The following is a 19274-nucleotide window of genomic DNA, read 5'->3' as shown; positions in this document are numbered from 1 at the left end:
GTCAATGAACTAATTTCAGTGTCCTCTTCGGCGTACATTTCCACCTGTAGGGGGGTTGTTTGTTCAGGGAGTAGAACAATGCACCCTGTGTAATGGACAGCATAATGCATCCAGTCGTAAATGCTGCTTATGACAGGCCATCAAATGTTTCCTTGTTATGGGACGCAAAGCCCATATTTGTGAACAGGTCATACCCCTACACCGTATTGCACTCCTTACCCTTAGAGTAAAGCTACCCATACACGAGATTCTGATCGGCCACAATGTGGTCAATCGGTCAACAATGGGATCGTTCATATGAGCATTCCCAACAGCAACAGTGCTGATTAAACTGGCTTCCTGGGGAAAACCTGGTTAAGATATTATATATCTCTACTTCAGCTGACGACGGACAACATTTCCCATCCATTTTTGGCAGACAGAAGTCTGTTACCATGAAAAATCATTTGCTTGACATTTTTATACAAATGGTCAGTTAAAATGTCCAAAATCGACCATTTTGGCCAAATTTTTTCAGGCATGGCCAGCATTCTTCTACACCAGTGGATTGTCGCCTCTTAAATATTGGTTTATGTTCCAAAATTTGGCAAAAGTTGAATGTACTGTACCTATGAAGGTTTGTGGGTATCGCTGACCATGATTAAATCACTTATTTCATAGAACACTGTTACCTACAGCACTGACTTCAATACTGTATATGTGGCGATCCGGCTTGCTCTGAATTCTCCGCGCACTGTAGGCAAGCATGGTTAATGGCATATGTTGTAAAGAAAGCACTTAGTATTGTTAATGGTGGTCAGTGTCTCTGAGCAAACACCTGGTCCTGGTCTCCAAAGTACAGAACATTGCAGTGTGCAGACAACCAACCCTCTAGTTCACAGACTCAACTTTCAAAAGCAAACCCTACAGGTATGTTTTCTGCTGACATCTACCTGATCACACCCTCGTAGCATCAAGTAACAAAGGAGGAGATATCTAACAAGCCGGCATTCTACACTTCATATATCTCATCACACAATGGCTATCTATATTACTAAAATATGCTATGAAGATGTTTCCGACAAGTTCTCAAAGTTTCTGTTTGTGAAAGGACGTTCCTCAGTAGGAATATCTACAGCTTTTGGTGGAAAAGTAAAATGTCCTGCAGAAGGTGCAAGAATTGTTTTCCACTTTAATCCACTTCTTCATACAAAGAATTTGTCCATGTGATGTTAAAGCATTGAACGTACTGTTATAACTTATTATAGAGCAGGAGGAGCTGAGCATATTGATAGCTTCTGGGAAACGATTCAGTAGAACTTATACGTTATGGGAACATGTAGACAATGTAGGAACAGCTCACCTCCATACCAAACACAGGTGCATGAACTCAGGGCTGGATCCCAGAAAGTTCAAGTGTATAGGTAGGTTCAGCACTCCATAAAGTCTTTAATCAATATTGGAACACATACAAAGATAAAATCTCATATTACTTACGCGTTTCAGATGATCAAACACCCTTAATTATAGCACCTTTAATCTGGATTTCATGGAGTGTCAAGCCTACCTATACACTTGGCCTACATTTCTGCTCATTCTGTGCATAGGAGTCCAGCGGATGGTCCTGCTGCATAGACATAGACCACTGCCATTCACTAAGGACCGCCCACTGGACTCCTAAGGACAGAACCGTTTTCCCACAAAACTAGAGATCAGTCTGCTCCGCTACGCCTGCTCTACAACATGTTACTGGAAGATGGAGCAACTTAATCAACGCAGAGCCTACACATTTTCATGTAATGGGCTGGTCTCCTTCTAGGCAGATTCACAGTGATAATTTACTTTGGCGCTGCAACAGCCAGCCGTGAACCTTCATAACTAGCACACTGCAGCGCTGCATGAGTCCAAGGCCGTAATGCAATGATATATTCGGTTAACCCATTCAATTCCAAAAAACTTAAACTTAGCACCGACCATCGAGTAATTACAACAGTACAAAAAAAAAACACATCAAATTCCGAATGATGGAAAACAAGACATGAGAGAAGTTGGAGCACATATGGATTTCCCTAACACCTGAGAAAACAGCCTCTTCCTGATCCTTCACCCTGGGCGGACTGTGCAATGACACCTTTGTAGTTAGATCTCTATTCTCTGCACACCGATATGGACTGTTGAGTTTCTTCGTAGGTCGGCGCCGGTGCCTGCCTGTGTATTTGAGCCCGGCATGTTGTTCTCCACTTCCTATATGTAGTTCATTTTTAATGCACCGTAAAGCTAGTTCACATCCTACAACTGTTCGAAAAAAATAAATAAATCTTACGTTGAATTTGACTTACCAGAAGCAAATCTCATCAGGGTAGAGAACAAAAATCCCCAAAGGTTTAATCTGATATCCCAGCGATTGTGATCCTGCGCAGAAGGGAACTAAAGGTATGCCAACTCTCAGCTCTGCCCTTTTGTAATCCTTCACGGTTGATGGTATCCTATTCAAAACAGGGTCCAAAGAGAAATTTTGGAGTTCAGTCTCCTGCAGGAGAGACAGGTCCTTCCCTCCCCTTTTGTAGAAAGTGCAAGAGGGAGAGAGAAAAAAAGGATTTTTATGGACGCCTGTGCGTGACTCAGACCTTGCTCTGCTGCCTCTGACATTCCATAGACTTGTGAGCACACCTGGAGGGCAGGTACAAGGCAGGAACAGCCCTTCCTCCCCCTACCATGTACTCTCCCCCCCCCCCCTTTCTTCTGATCCCTCTTACTTTCTCTACACGCCTGTGTACGATAATGCTGGAAGTGAGAGAGATTTCAGCCACTGAGTCCTCAGCCTTTCAGTTCACAGTGACTGAAAAAAGTGATTGTTAGTGGGGAGGTGGAGGCATGAAGGGGAGGGGGGGGGCATGGAGAGAACAAAAGGCAAAACAGTGAATTAAACCATCCTCCCCTTTGCCCAGAATGCAGCAATTTGGATCAACAGGATGGGTAGGCTGAGTTGATCTTGACACTGAATGCTGGGCGATGTGTGACGGCGTGTGCTGCAAAGTTCAGCTAGATGACCACTGCAGACGTGTCCCTGCACACATGCAAAGTATCATTTTGTTAAAGGGATTATCTTATAGTTTATAAAATTAGTATAATAACAGGAGATGTGATGAGTTTTTTTATTCCCCACCGCTCCAGTTCCAAAGCTCCAGTGGTCCTTTACTCCGTCTACATGACTGCTGCAGCCAGTCACTGGCCTCAGCAATGATGCTTGCACTCAAGGCACCGGACTGCTGAGATCAGTGATTGACTGCAGCAGTCACGAGGATGTCAACAAAAACCAAATGAGGGCGTTGGAGCGGCACTGGATTCGACAGGTAAATGTTGGTTATTTTTTATTTGACTATCTACGGTTATTTTTCTTATACTGGACACTCACTTTAAGATTTGGTAAAAAGTTGAGTATGTTTATAACACATTACATTATCCTGTAATTATGGTCCCGAGTTACAGCCTGTATTACAGACCAATGGAACTTAATAAAATATACAGCCTCTTATGTTATCTGTATTCGATGCATCTGTATCTGCAATATATGAGTATGTATGAAAATGCAGCACATTGATCATTTTTATACTATTGGTCATAATTAGGTGGGGTGTAATGGGAGATGGGTGTGGATCCACTGTGTCAAGTAACTAGTTTGATTCCGGGCTATTCCTGAAGGTATTATCCTGGCGGTCCCCTGGTTTTCACCTTTTACAAATATGAAATGCTTGTGTTATTGTAAGGCTCCATGCTCACGACTAGGGATGAGCGAATCGACTTCGGATGAAACATCCAAAGTCGATTAGCATAAAACTTCGTTCCAATACTGTACAGAGCAGGAGCTCCGTGCAGTATTAGAATGTATTGGCTCAGATGAGGCGAAGTTATTGCTTCGCCAAGTCTCGCGAGACTTCGGGTAATAACTTCATAAATTAATTTGTACTGTAAAAAAACATTTCCCGAACTCAGACCACCCCGCAATCCATCAGCGGTGGCCGTGCTTGCACAATATAGGAAAAAGCACCAGCCTATGTGCGCTCCTGTGGTCCCCGCCACCAGAGAAGCTGATGCTTTTTCCTATACTGTGCAAGCACGACCACCGTGGCCGGATTGCAGGGTGGTCGTAACCCCTGGATACGAGCAGTGTATAATATGATGGAAAAATGAATCCAGTCAGCATTTACTGAAGTGAGACAACCCCTTTAAGTAGGTGGCATTTTTTTGATAAAACTTTTGGTGTTTTTTACTTTCTTTTTGACCTCCTCTATCGGGGAAAAAAACTCTACTAAAAAATAAATAAAAATTGCATGCGATATGGAAGACAAAAATTATATTCAGTAGGTAAAGATCACTAATTTGGAGACTTTTTTTTTAAAAATGCATATACAGAAGTCATCTGTCCAGGCTGCCCTCTCTGGGGGCGGGGGTCAGGGGCCCGATTCTCTATTTAACCCCTCACGACCTTGCAATCCTCATTTGAATAATAATTGAGCGCCTTGAAGTTATTGTGCCGAGCAGCCGGTGACCTTTGAGCAGGGATAGGACAAGTGTGTGGGAACAGGAGGAGCCGCGGCTTTTCTTCCTTTCCTCACAGATTCACCAATATATTGGTAATTCCTTTCAATTTCTTTTAAGCAGGAAAGAGGAGACATTTGTATCTCACTGCGGTGGGATTTATCTGAGTCATTCGACCCCAGAAGCTTGCACATATTCACAGAGTCCGTGAGTCACCAGCTTGTCACTTTTCACTTTAGAGTCCCAGGAAGCATTCCTGGCTGCCTCCTTGAATGGAGGAGGCAGTCCCATACAAACAGGATTAGACTCAAGGGGAAACAGGAGGAAGAGTGGCCCATGGCAGCCAATCAGAGGCCACGACTCATTCTGCAAGTGCTGGTTAGAAATTTTAAGGTGAATGGTGATTGGTTGCCATTGGGTAACAAGGAGAGGTTTTCTCTGAGAAATGTGTTTTTTATGGTGGTTGGTTGTCCATTAAAGGGATTATCTTCTGTTTAGCAGACGGATATATAGTTCTGAGAGTCATGTGGGTGGTCCTACTTATCAATTAAAGGGACTTTTCTAACTTGACATTTGTGGCATATTGCTAGGATATGCCACAAATGTCAGGTAGGTGCGGGTCCCACCTCTAGGACCCGCTTCTATCTCAAGAGTGGGACCCCCGAAGTGAAGGGAAAGATGCCGCACAAGCATGGCCACCCTTCATTCACTACTATGGGAGTTTTGAAAATGGCTGAACGCCGGCTCGGCTATTTCCAGCAGCCCTATAGCAGTGAATGGAGAGGTAGGTAGCTGCACTTGTGTGACTTGCTGCTAGTGTTGAGCGAACTTGTGTTTTAAGTTCGGCGTCTAAAGTTTGGGTTCGGGTTATCGAAAAATCTCGTTATAGATTCTGCTACCACGGACCATAACGCGATTTTTCGATAACCCGAACCCGAACTTTAGATGCCGAACTTAAAACACAAGTTCACTCAACACTACTTGCTACCCATTCACTGCTATGGGCCTTAAGGATAGCCAAGCAAATGGAGTGGGACCAGCGCCTATCTAGCATTTGTCGCAGATCCTAGTAATAGGCAACAAATGTTGAGTGTGGAGTTCCCCTTTAGGTCAGCTAAAGCCTCATTCACACGTCTGTGTTCTCCACGGACAGCACACGTCCACATTCATTTTAATGTGTGTATTCATGCGTTTTTAAGCACGGATGGATGCTCTATTTTTTCCATGTTCACGGATCCATCACGCCCATTATAGTCTATGGGTCCGTGAAAACCACAGATGCCATCCTTGTTTCATCTGTGTTTCACGGATCAAGAGATGCTTTGAAAATTCTTTTTCAGCTGTTCAGCGTCAGTGAAACACGGACGGCTCACGGATCCATCATGGACATCTTCACGGAGGCACTGACCATCTTTTCAGGCATGGACGTGTGAATGAGGCTTAGTCATGCAGCGTAAGTGTCAATCACTGATCAGGACCGCCCCCATAACTCCTAAGTCCAGAGAGAGCAGATGTTGAAATGCATGAATGAATGACCCTTTTCCCACAGGACTACTGTATATACCAACCTGCTGCCTGCAGATTGCACTGCATTTTACGATGACATAGTCCCTTTAAATACTTATTCCCTGTAAAATACACATAAGTCTGCACAGGAGCTGAATACACAAAACGGGTCGACATTTTTCACCAAGTCTATTTGCAAATTTGTTTTTTATTTTTTATTTTAGAGACATTGGTGCAGATACAAAGTGTGCGGAAAGGTGTAGGGGAGAATATTGTAGATCTGCCCATATCGATAACAGGCACTGGAAATTGTCTCTACGGGCAGCAAAGATGGGACTACAGCAATGCATCTTGGGCAAAATAATTTTACCCCCTGACCAGTACTGACATCCCTTTCTATAAAAGGTGACCGGCCACACAGTAGAAGTATTGACAATACACTGTATACATTCATTGGCCTGTATTTATTAAAGGGTTATAAAGTGATGACCTATCACTAGGCCTGACCATTAGGGACCCCAAGCAACCCTGAGACTTTAGGGGCCGCAGCCTTGGTTTAGTGCTGCCTCCTTTTCTACATTTTTCCTGCACAGTGGTGATGCCATCCACTGACTGTGGAGGGAACTGCAGCCAGACAGCGCTGCAACTCCCTGCACAGCGGGTGGCCGGGGGCGCTGCTGCGCAGGGAAAAGCAGTGATGGGGTTCGAGGGCTAATCCAGCACTGCTGCCCATTCATTGTTGGGACTGTGGCATCTCAGGCATCGGACTCTCACAATCATAAAAGGATAGCATACCATAGTGATAAGCCTTGACTTTACAAGATGGGAATACCCCTTTAATAATGTACTAGTTGAAGGCTGCTCTTTATATCACTTATTTTAATTGTGCTCTTATAGTTTATCCAAGAAATGTAAAACAATTTTTTTTACTCATTTACCTGCTTATTTTGCAGAACTTGCTTGCCTTTCTGTGGGTGGGCAGTAGGGTTGTCACGATACCAACAGTTTGATTCGATTTCGATACCATAAAAAAGTATTGCGATACTCGATACCACAGGAAAAAAATAAAGCACCAAGAAAGCTGCGTGCATTTCACATTTTATGAAACGTCTGGCCCATCATAGAACAGTCCTATCCTATTTTTTGGAGGGACAAGGTGACAAAAAAAAATGGCGAATCGCGCGTTTTTTATTTATTTCTATTACGGCGTTTACCGCATAGGAGATATTTTTTTATATTTTAATAGTTTGGACTTTTCGGACGTGGAGATATGTAATGTTTATTTTTTTATTGTTTATATATTTTATATGTCAAATTGGGAAAGGGGGCGATTTAAACTTAATATTTTTTATTTATTTTTTTTACTTTTTATTTAATACCCATTTCCCGCTTAGGGGCTATTCACCCTAAAGCCTCATTCACACGTCCGTGGAACACGCTCCGTGAGATACCGGACTGGCATCCTACTTAGACCAGGAGCGCACGGCGTCATTGGTTGCTATGACGCCGTGTGCTTTGTGCCGCCGCCGCAGTAGCAGGATGCCAGTCCGGTATCTCACGGACCATGTTCCACGGACGTGTGAATGAGGCTTAATAGAGCTCTATTAGGGTGAATAGGACTTTACACTCTCCCTGCTGCCCTGTGCTTTGTGCACACGGCAGCAGGGAGCTTACCATGGCAGCCAGGACTTTACTGCCATGGTAACATATCGAAGCCCACATGATTTCACTGCTGGGGCTCCGATCGGAAGCTGCCACTGCCACTGCCACCAATGAAGAGGGGAGGAGAGGACCCTGTGGCCACTGCCACCAATGACTGGAGGGGTTGGGGGCGCACTGCTCCACCAATGATTATAATTTATAATATATATATAATATTAATTCAAATATAGGTGGCGGGTGCCAGGTATGTGATTCTGCCGCTGGCACTTGCCGCCTATAGTGGAATTTATGGGTTAGTTATCATCATTGGTGGCGCAGTGCACCCCTCCTCCCCCAACTCCAGTGCCTATGACAAGGCACAGCGATCCGCAGTAGCGCAGACTAGTATCGAATTGATCCGGGTACAAAAGTATTGATAATTCAATACCCGGCGCAAACCTAGTGGGCAGTAGCTCATCAAGCACCAGCATCTCCCAGGAAGCACTGCAATTAGCTGCTGCTAACCCCTTCCTTCCCTGCATATAAAATAGTCCCTCACATATAACCCCAGAAATATATATGACATGTAGTGCCCCTTACCATTCTCCACTGTCTAGAGCAGGGGTCAGCAACCTTCAGCTGCTGTGAAACTACAATTTCCTAAATGCTCCATTCATTTCTATAGGAGTTCTGAGAAGAACCAAGCAAGTATGCATGTTGGGAGTTGTAGTTTCACAACAGCTGAAGTGCCGGAGGTTGCCTACCCCTGGTCTAGAGAGATACAGCTATATATTTCTATGAATTTATAAGTAGGGCTGTACGAATGAATACAAAGTGTCTGGGCTGCTTCACTATAAGATGACTATCAGCACTTAAGGGGAAGGGAGCAGGGAATATACTGAGCATGTGTGTCCACCACTCAATGCAGCAGAAGGTGGACCAGAAGGATAAACAGCAGGGGGCGCTGCCAGGAGAACAATGTAATGCTCATAAAAAATGAACAATACTTTTATTGCACTTATTTTCCAATAATACTGTATGAAATGCCCTGGTAATTGCACAGTAAAACTTTTTGTGGAATAACCCCCTTTAATAAATGTGGGCCAATATGCCAATAACTAGCACTAAACGGCATTCAAGTAGGACAGGCTATGTGTGATGTGCAGATTTACTTTTAGGCTCCATTCACACGTCCGTGGTGTGTTGCGGACCCGCAACACACCCGCCCGGCACCCCTATAGAAATGCCTATTCTTGTCCGCAAGCTGCGGACAAGAATAGGACCTGTTCTATCTTTCGCGGAGCTGCGGACCTGAAGATCGGGGCCGCGCTCCGCAAATGCGGATGCTGACAGCACACTGTGTGCTGTCCGCATCCATTCCGTCCCCATAGAAAATGAATGGGTGCGGAACGAATGCGGACCCATTTGCGGACGTGTGAATGGAGCCTTAGTCTTTCTTAGGCTAGTTCAGGGATCATATACAAACGGAAAATACAAAAGTGATCGCACTCTGCATCCAGCATTCTGCCCTGCCTCCATGCTGGATGAGGCATTGGTGTACATTTTGGCCAAAGTGTAATAAGCCACTCACCACGTCAAGGTCGCCTCTATTGAGTGGTCCCTAACACTAGTTCCTACCTGTTTATGGGCCATGACAGCCACACAAAGTCCAGGGAATGCAGGTCAGCATGCAAGCCAAGCACACTCTGCTTTTAACCCCGTCCGGTGCCATTACAGCTTTCATCGGATCCAGGGATGCAAGTACCAACATGCACGCTGAGCCCACCATATACTTCTCCTGGAGCCAAATGGCTACTGGTAGGTTCTATATAAGCAGACTCAGTTTTATACTGACTTTAAAACCAGCCTCAGTTCAGGGATCAGCAACCTTCGGCACTCCAGTTGTTCAGAAACTACAACTCCCAGAATGCTTCATGCACTTCTGTGGGATTTAGAAGAACAACCGAGCATGTTTATATGGTGGGAGTTGTAGTTTCACAGCAGCTAGAGTGCCAAAGGTTGATGACCCCTGGGCTAGTATCACAGCTGCGGTGTGAATTCCGGCAGAGAACAGCCTACCGGAATTCACAGCATCCGTCACCGTCGGTTGCAGACGGAATGTCCGCCGGTCCCATTCGGTACAATGGGGTCCAGTGGGGATCTGGCCGTAATCCGGCAGACAATGCGGAGAACTGGCCGGACACAAACAGATTCCTGGTATAGCCTTATACTTACTATTTTCAAAGACTAACTTATCTTACAAATAATGCCACGGACACATGGGACCATTATAAAGCCAAACGCTAAAAATCCTGCTATTACTATGAAGCTGCACAAAGTTTTACAGTGAAGAAATTGGATGATTGCTTTGCACAGGTTAGAGAATACACCATTTTATTTCCTTCAGTTATTGGAATCCCCGAGTCCATTAGGATTCCTGCTCTTGGGGTGTTCAGTATGCCGTGTTACTAGAAGGGATGAGTCCGGGCTTGAGCTGCCAGAGGGGACAGATTCGGAGGAATGAGGGAGGAGCAGTTCTGACACTCGTCAAGGCTGTTTCATGGGTGATTCCACTCTGTGCTACCTCTAGGCTTCCCTGCAAACAGGGCAGGGTCTCTTATTTAGGCCTCTTGCACACGACCGTATGTATTTTGCGGTCTGCAAAAAAACCCACAGATGACATCCGTGTGCATTCCGTATTTTGCGGAACGGAACAGAACAGCTGGCCCCTAATAGAACAGTACTATCCTTGTCCGTAATGCGGACAATAATAGGAAATACGAAAACGGAATGCACCCGGAGTACCTTCCATTTCTTTTTTGCAGACCCGTTTAAATGAATGGTTCCGTATTTCGGAACGGAATGAATATACGTTTGTGTGCAAGAGGCCTTACACTGATATCACTATGGTCTCTCCAAAGCTGGTTTATTGGGAACTCCATGTTCAAGTGCAAGTCAATATACGCAAGAGCTTGACAGGTTTGTAATATATTATCAGGTTCATAAAAAATGAAAGCATACATGAAATGTATTTAAAAAGGGCAATAGAGACAAAGGGGTATTGATAACCTATGCTTAGAGAAGGTCATCCATATCTGATCGTGGAGGTCCGACTGTGGCTGTTTGAGGAGGCCAAGGTGCCTCGTTGAGTGATCCTGCATCTTACTAGGCCAGTGACGTCACGGTCATCGGTCACACGGCCTAGACGCAGCTCAACCTCATTCAAGCGAATGGGCCTGGACTGCAATACAATACACAGGGCTGTCTCTCTTCAAACGGCTGATTTGTGGGTTGAAACCCCACCGATCATATATTGATGACCTAACCTGAAGAGAGGTCTTCAACACTTTAATAAAGCAAATTCATGAAAATAATAAACACTTTGGCCTCTTTCACATGTCTGTGAAGGATCCGTGTTTGGTCTGTGTGTCATCCATGTTCTACGTACGGTTAGGCTGAAAATGAAGCCTATATTACACCAGGCGACTGTTGGGCCGATCACCGCTAACAAGCGTTTGTAGGAACGCTCGTTAGCGATGACCTGCCACCGATTACCCGATGGTGCTCATTTATCAGAATATTTCAGCAGGTTTAAAAATCACTTGCCGGCGCAAGTTCGTGCTGTCTAATCATGATCTGCTGCCGGCAAGCAGTGATTCAGTATGACGAGAGATGGCATTATCGATTGCTCCTCCCCCATACTGTGGAGGAGATTGCTGCATGTAATAGCAGCAGTCTTCTCCACCGACAAGCAGAAAGGAATGCTTCCTTCCCGACATTCATCTGCCTGATCGCATAGTGTAATACAGTCCTCAGTTTCTAGAGCCATCTCCTACCAATGGCCCATGAAAATCAGTGACAGAACTGACTGATTCCATGTTATGGTTTTCACAGATCCATAGACTTCAATGTAGGGGTGGGCCATATGGCCTAAAATCTATATTGCGATATAATTTTAAGCATGTGCGATATGCTTAAATCGCGATATATTGTTTTCTATATTTGGGGGGGGGGGGGGGTGTTTAAACTTTTTATTTTTTTTTACTTTTTATTTAATAACTATTAGCCTCCTTAAGGGCTAGAACCCTTGTCATATTCACCCTAATAGAGCTCTATTAGGGTGAATAGGACTTTACACTCTCCCTGCTGCCCTGTGCTTTGTGCACACAACAGCAGGGAGCTTACCATGGCAGCCAGCCTCTGATGTGCCCCCCCAGCCTCTGATCCTTCTTCTCCTAGGTCTGTGCTGCACATTGCTAATGCTATAAACATTAGCAATGCGCCGCACAGACAGAAGAAGGAGCGACCGGCAGCCACGGCGCACGTGAGTATAATGCTGCCAGGACTTCAGTAGCGTGACTCCTGGCTGCCATAGTAACCGATCGGAGCCCCAGCATTACACTGATGGGATTACGATCGGAACTGCCCACTGCCACCAATGCAGAGAGTCGAGACTGAAGAACATTCCCGGCACCCGACAGGACGCTGTGATCCGCGCGATTAACCCCTCAACTAAGGGGTTAATTGCAGCGGATCGCAGCGTGCAGTCATAGGGGCCGGGATATGGCCGGCACATGAACGCTACTGGTATTCAGGCATTCATTGGTGGCGCAGTGGCCACAGTCGGGGAGGGAGGGACTCCCTCCTTCTCCACTGTGCCGGCTCAGGAGAACATGGTGCGCGCCGAGAGTGCGATCATTCACTACCGCTCCGTGATCATATCGCGGTCCGGCGATATGCACAAAATCCATATCGTGGCACAAATTTATATTGCATATATCGCCCACCCCTACTTCAATGGGCCTGTTTGGTCCGATAATTGCCTGTTGTATCAGCCTACGTAAAGGGGCCTTTAGCGTCCTCTTACGCGGCGCTATTCCTGTCCCAAAGAAGCGCCAAATGATGATATACGAGTTAATCAGCGCTTATGTATAGATGGTGGACAAACTATTGTTGCTACGCTCTGTCGTTCCCCAGTTTGCATAACGTCGGCAGCACATGCCTTCTTTACACAGGGTGATATGTAGCTGACGAGCAATTATTTCTGGTGCTGCGCAATAAATGGGCTCACCCGACAAACGATCGGTGCATGTTTACATGATTGGGAAGGAACGGCTCGTGTAAAAGGGCCCTTAGAGGACAAGAACAGAAATGTGCCCACTGAACTGCTGGAATGCAGGAGGTCATGACACACAGAAGACCCATTCTTTGACAAACTGTAAAAGGAGCTCATCTGCTGGAAACATGCTTTTTCTTCTCATTTCAGGGTCTTTTTCTTTTGAAGCCAGTAATTTTGTGTTTTATGTCCCCCGAAAGAGACAACAGTCCAATTTATTATTCATAGAAGGTTTCATCAGTACGTGACTGCCAATGATCTCCTGAACCACTAACTAGGTTGTTTTACAAGAATTTCTATTTATGGCCTAGATAGTATGATCGGTACGAGTCAGATCCCTAAGACCCCCACCAATCAGCAGAATATAGGGTGCTGTGGTGCTAGCAGCATGGGCACAGGAGTCTGACCCTCACTGATCATTCATTGACTGCCTACCCTATGGATATAGCATTCATAGCAGATTCCACTACACTAAAACACCACTTCATTCTTGTAGGGTGTATCCCGTTGTAGTAGGGGTCTAGATTGCAGTACTTACCAAAATCTTCAGTATCAGGATAATGGACCCATTATGACTTTTTAATATGGGCAGATGGCTGCCTGTTCTTTGATAAGTAAGGCTACGGACCCATTCATTTCTATGGGGCCGCACAATATGCGGCCTAGCTCCGGAAATGCGGACCCGCACTTCCGGGTCCGCATTTCCGTTTCCGAAAAAAATAGAACATGTCCTATTCTTGTCCGCAATTGCGAACAAGAATAGGCATATTCTATTAGTGCCGGCGATGTGCGGTCCGCAAAATGCAGAACGTACATTGCCGTGTCCGTGTTTTGCGGATCCGTAAAACACGTTACAGACATGTGAATGTACCCTTACGCTGCAAGCAGTATTTTTCTGTCCGCGATCTGGTGCGGAGCAAGACAGATCCGTCCTGACACACAATGTAAGTCAATGGGGAAGAATCTGTTTTCTCTGACACAATAGAAAGCAGATCCGTTCCCCATTGACTTTCAATGGTGTTCATGACGGATCCGTCTTGGCTATAATACAACCGGATCTGTTCATAACGGATGCAGACGGTTGTATTATCAGTAAAGGAAGTGTTTTTGCTGATCCATGACAGATCCAGCAAAAACGCTGGTGTGAAAGTAGCCTAAGGCCCCTTTCACACGGGCGAGTATTCCGCGCGGATGCGATGCGCGAGTTGAACGCATTGCACCCGCACTGAATCATGACCCAATCATTTCTATGGGGCTGTGCACACGAGCGGTGATTTTCACGCATCACTTGTGCGTTGCGTGAAAATCACAGCCTGTTCTATATTCTGCGTTTTTCACGCAACGCAGGCCCCATAGAAGTGAATAGGGTTGCGTGAAAATCGCAAGCATCCGCAAGCAAGTGCGGATGCGGTGCGATTTTCACTCACGGTTGCTAGGTGACGATCGGGATGGGGACCCGATCATTATTATTTCCCCTTATAACATGGTTATAAGGGAAAATAATAGCATTCTGAATACAGAATGCATAGTACAATAGGGCTGGAGAGGTTAAAAATAGCGCTGGAGGTGTTTCACGGATCCTTTCATTTTTCTGGGGCCACAAAAAAAGGCGGACAGCACAAAGAGGTCATCTGCGGTTCGAGGGTTGCAAAATGCTTACGATAGTGTGCATGAGGCCTAAGGTAAAGCTTTGTGTTTGTGTGCTTGGAAGTCATCTCAATGTTACCAGCAGGAGAACAGGTGCGCACTAAATTATATAGGATACATTTTCATTGGTGCTTTGTGTCTATGACAATAGGACAAGCGATATTTTCATGTGCCCTCCTGTGCGACACGGGAGGAAGAAACTGGCAAAAAAAAATCCAAACGCAGTAACTGAAATAGAAAACCCTAAGAATTTAATAGTCTTGAAATAAAAAGAAGACACAAACTTCTATAGATCGTTCACACACTGTACACTGATTCGGGCTTCTGAGGCGTTAATGGGAAAGGAATGCAGGCTTCCCATTCATTACCCCCTCACCGCATAAATCTTTTAGAGCTGCTAGCACAGCGATTCACATCCAGTAAACTTGGTTTTGTGAATATTGAGCAGCTCTGAGTCAGGAAAGTACAAGTCTATCGCCGGAGCCCGGCTTGTGGCATCACTGCTTGGCCTTCTTGACAATCGTTCCAACAGCAGAGATGACGGTAGTTTTTGAGCCGCTTGCGCTGGTGGTTACTGTGACGACAGAAGGTAATGTGGCAGTGGTGGTGAGGATGGTGGGCTGAGAAATGGTGGTCAATGGTATCGCAGAGTCCCACTTGCTTTTCCTTTTTTGAGCATCTGTAGAGATCATTGCATAATGAGGAGATGGCCATGAACACCTTTACTTCTGCTTTGTATGCTTACATGTAGTAGTATTAACACCCAGCGGACACGTACCTGCTGTAGCTGTAGTTGTGGTGCTGGTTGTTCCAGTCGGTGCGCTGGTAGTTGTACCTTTCTTAGTGCCAGTCACAAACTCAATCTGAAAGAAAGAAAGAGTCGGCTGGTTACAGGACGGAAGTGGAATAAACTATAAATCTAGCTGAGCTCATCAGAGAGGACTTTTATATTTGGCACAAGTCATCAAGATATCACATTGTGTTATCCATAGTTTTACACAGAACTGCAGATAAACCTACTGCGCAATCTTAAAGGGGTTGTCCAAGATTAGCTTTTATGTGGAATATGCTTAAAGGGAATCTGCCACCAGGATATTCACTGTTAGCCCGGCACACAGCCGCGCTGAATATAGCGATACCTTTCACTGAGTAAATCTAATCCAAATGCAAGCGAGTAGTTAAGTGCACCAAGGGCAGGCTTAAGCCACTCTGCGCACCCTTGTTCCTCCTACTTCCTCTTCCAGCCCCTCCTTGACCGTCAGGGCCATCCCAACTAACCATATTTATCAAGGAGAGGAAGGGGCAGGCAGAGGAAGCAAAGGCCCCGCCCTTGGTGCACTTAACTTCTCATTTGCATATGAATTGAAAGCATTTTTTCTCCAGAATTTTCTGCAAATGAACCTGAGATGAGTCCTGTCCCTGACTCATCTCAGGGACAGGACTCATCTCAGGGTAATTTGCATATGTATCAAATCGTTTTTTTTACACAATAAAAGCACACAGAGCTATGGGGACTGGATATTGCGGATGTGCTAGCGGCCATCTAGCAACCAATGTCCTCAGCTCTATACACAAAATCCCGGTGACAGGTTCCCTTTCACTCTGCCCACAGGCATGCCACACAGATTCACCTTTGTTCGTTCTTTTTTCGCTTTTTCTAGTTTGTCCATTTCGATCTTCTGGGCTTTTGCTGCAGTAAAAAGAACAAAGAAGCAGATGAAGGCAATATGATTCAATTGCAGGCACAAAGAGTCAAGTCAGGAAAAAGAACAAATGATCCCAGATAAGGACATATCAGTAGAGGGGCAACATTACCCAGGTGGGAACCAACATGAGAATGAGCCAATAAAGGGAAGGAGGGAAAAGACGTGTTTGAGGGGTGAAGGAGCAGAGGGCTAGTGAAAGATGAAGAGCTCGACCATCTCATGCGCCTCTGGCAAGGTCACCGTTTTGCTAAAATTCCAACCACTTATGGGGAAGAGGCCAAATTCTCCAAGCGCATGATATCAATAAAGTTTAAAGGGGTATTCCTATCTGAGACAATGGGGGCATATCGTTAGGATATGCCCCCCATTGTCTGATAGGTGCAAGTCCCACCTCTAGGACCCGCACCTACACCGGGAACGGAGCGGGAACCCCGGCCACCACCAAGCGCTCTCCCCGTAGTAGTGAATGGGAGCACACAGCACTTGTGCGGCCACCGCTCCCGTTCAATAGCTGAGCCAACGCTTGACTATTTTCGTCAGCCCCATAGAAATGAATAGAGGGCGGTTGCACATGCGGTGCTGTGTAGGTGCGGGTTCCAGAGGTGGGACCTGCACCTATCAGACCATGGGAGCATATCCTAGCAATATGCCCCCATTGTCTTTGATGTGGAACCCCTTCTAAGCCAAAATTAAACTGAGGGACCCCAGCCTGTGCAACCATGATTAGGTGGGCAAGGTTAGCAATTTATAGGCATTTTTACTGTTTCAGCAGGATTTTACTACTGATGGCCTATCCCCAGGATTGCCCATAAATATTTGATCGGCGGGGGTTGCAACAGTGTAGTGGATAGAGCCAGTTACTGTAGTGCTTCTCCCATTCACTTCAGTGGGGGCAATGCTGTAGTTACCAGCTCCGACTGCTACACAGTGAAAAGAGCAGATCAGCAGGGGCGTGGTCCTGAGGATAAGCCGTTAATATTAAAATCCTGGAATATCCCGTTAATCACTTAACATTGTACCTTACATTTTCTATATACAGTCTCAAAATCTCTGCCTGTTGTCAATACCTGGGCAATTTACTTCATCACTGGCTTCCAAGTAGAAAAAACTAACATAGCGTATTTTTCGCTCCATAAGACGCACCCCTTCCCCCCAAAAGTGCGGGAAAAGGGTAGTGCGTCTTAAAAGGCGAATACTAGTGAGCGCTTCAATATTTTTCACAAAAACGGAGGCTCATAGAAAGGGACAAAGTTGTTAGCTTCAGCTGACATCATCACATGTCTAAAGTCAGACCGTTTAATAACCATGTTCCTCATGACAGAAGCCCTAAGAATTATGAGAGTCAAATCTATGCGAATAAAAAAAAAAAAAAAAAAAAAAAATGTTTCTACACATCCAAACGCTAGCACTCAAAAGGTTTAGGTGTGGATGGGCTGAAAACAAAGCTGAATTCTGCATTTAGTGCATTAATTAGTATTATAATGCATGGCGAACACATACCGAGGGCCTCGTAATAGGAATCTTCTGACCAGCCATGAGGATCAAACATATCCTGTAATAGGCAATAAAAGTGAACCTGTCAGCGCACTGTTGTACTGGGGTGAACCAGACGACCGCCCACAGCAGCCAGTCTCTATTTTTCATCACTCTAGCCTGCTGAAGGAATGGAGGGAAGTATATTTGTGGACAAGTTATTGCAATACAGAGCGCCGGATGCTACATAGAGTAGTAAAGTAGGGTGGCACCAGTGAATTCAACACACATATAAGCTTTTGTGGTAATGCCCTCACCATATTGGCTTGTGAAGAGCCACAACCACTATTTAAGGGTAGATAAAATAAAAAAAGTGTGTCTTATAAAGCGAAAAATATGGTGTGTATATCTATCTGTACACACCGTATTTTTTGCATTATAAGACGCAATTCCCCCTCCCCCCCCAAAAGTGTGTCCTATAAAGCAAATACTATGAGTGTAGTGCTGCTAGCGTTGGCTATAGTCACTGCTCCCTGGTCTTCTTCCAGATGCTGTAAAGTGTCCTGACTGCGTATAGTGCCATGACGTAGTGTACGTAGGAGTGCACTATGACCTGACGCTGCGAGACATCTGGTCAGAAGACCTACTGTGCTGGCAGAAGACCAGGCAGAGAGTGCTGGATCCGCAGTGCTGTCAGGAGCAGGAGAGTTAATTGGATTTATTTTATGTATGATGAATACTGGGGGTCTGATCTGAAGTCTAATAAAGATAGGGGGTCTGATCGGAGGTCTGAAAGATTAGGGGTCTAATCTGAGGTTTGACAGACAGCTCCTGAGACTGCCTGAATGCAGTTCTTTTTAGACTCGCCACTGTGGGCGAGATGAGATTAAAGGGGTCATCCGGTTATTTATTCCTAGATCCTTTGTCCCCAAGGCTACGGCTACATGGTGACAGCCTGGCATAGCCAAGATTGCCGAGTAGTGGTGATCCCATAGAAATGAATTGGATCGCTCTGACAGTTTCAAGAAATCCAGCAGTGTTAGATTTCTTGTGAATGTCTTGGCGATCACGCTCATTTCTAGGAGATCTCCGCTACTCAGCGATCCTGGCTGCGACCAGTGTCGCTGTGTAGCCCTGGCCCAAGTACTATACATCACTAGGTGTTTCTCACTTACCTTAGGATAATTAGTGCCAAGTTCATCAATGGAACAAAACTGGATGAGCTTTTCGTAAATACTGCAAGATAAAATAATAATTCGCCGTGAGTAACAAAGTTGACCCCATAGTCTGCCTGCACCAGCGGTGTACTGCAGGTAAGTGGTGGGAAGAAAACCTCTCATGACCAGCATTACTGGCTTCTGCGCTCACCTGGGATTTCGGAATTCCTTTTTCTTCTGGATGATATGATTCATGTCTGTCCCTTCTTTCAGCTTTCTTTCATACAACTTGTGAATTTTCTCCTAAGAAGAGACAACCCCGCATATGTTCATAAATACACTCTGTATATGAGCGGGTCATTAACCACTAATGTTTTGTGACAAGATCCTTGTCTGACGTTATACCACAGGGGTGGACAACCTGTAGTGCGCCAGGTGTTGTGAAACTACAAATCCCAGCTTGCTCCACTGACTTCTATGGGAGAGCAACCAAGCAAGTGTGCAAGCTGG

General features: G+C 45.4%; 2 protein-coding genes across 6 annotated transcripts in view; both read right to left on the bottom strand.

Moving 5' to 3' along the window:
* Positions 1–2788, bottom strand: part of ITGB4 (integrin subunit beta 4) — a 65374-nt gene extending 62586 nt beyond the window's left edge. Inside the window, exon 1 of one of the 4 annotated variants that reach the window (XM_040438794.1) lies at positions 2319–2788. In XM_040438794.1, the coding sequence (XP_040294728.1) occupies positions 2319–2334 (16 nt within the window). In that variant the 5' untranslated portion in view covers positions 2335–2788. The remainder of the gene's footprint in view (positions 1–2318) is intronic. The other 3 variants (XM_040438795.1, XM_040438796.1, XM_040438797.1) reach the window with 3 other exon arrangements.
* Positions 1672–19274, bottom strand: part of LOC121005946 (SAP30 binding protein) — a 68013-nt gene continuing 50410 nt past the window's right edge. The window contains exons 6-12 of one of the 2 annotated variants that reach the window (XR_005779985.1): positions 18976–19067; positions 18783–18843; positions 17635–17686; positions 16060–16118; positions 15207–15291; positions 14741–15107; positions 1672–1684 (exon numbers count right to left, since the gene is read on the bottom strand). Coding sequence is in view for 1 of the 2 variants with exons in the window: in XM_040438801.1 (XP_040294735.1) it covers positions 14926–15107; positions 15207–15291; positions 16060–16118; positions 17635–17686; positions 18783–18843; positions 18976–19067 (531 nt within the window). In the remaining variant the exon portion in view is untranslated. Of the gene's footprint in view, positions 1685–14657; positions 15108–15206; positions 15292–16059; positions 16119–17634; positions 17687–18782; positions 18844–18975; positions 19068–19274 lie in introns of those variants that run through there. The other variant, XM_040438801.1, reaches the window with a different exon arrangement.

Source organism: Bufo bufo, chromosome 6 (assembly GCF_905171765.1).
Source record: "Bufo bufo chromosome 6, aBufBuf1.1, whole genome shotgun sequence".
NCBI classification, from domain to species: Eukaryota; Metazoa; Chordata; class Amphibia; order Anura; family Bufonidae; genus Bufo; species Bufo bufo.
This window is presented reverse-complemented; position numbering and strand designations above follow the sequence as displayed.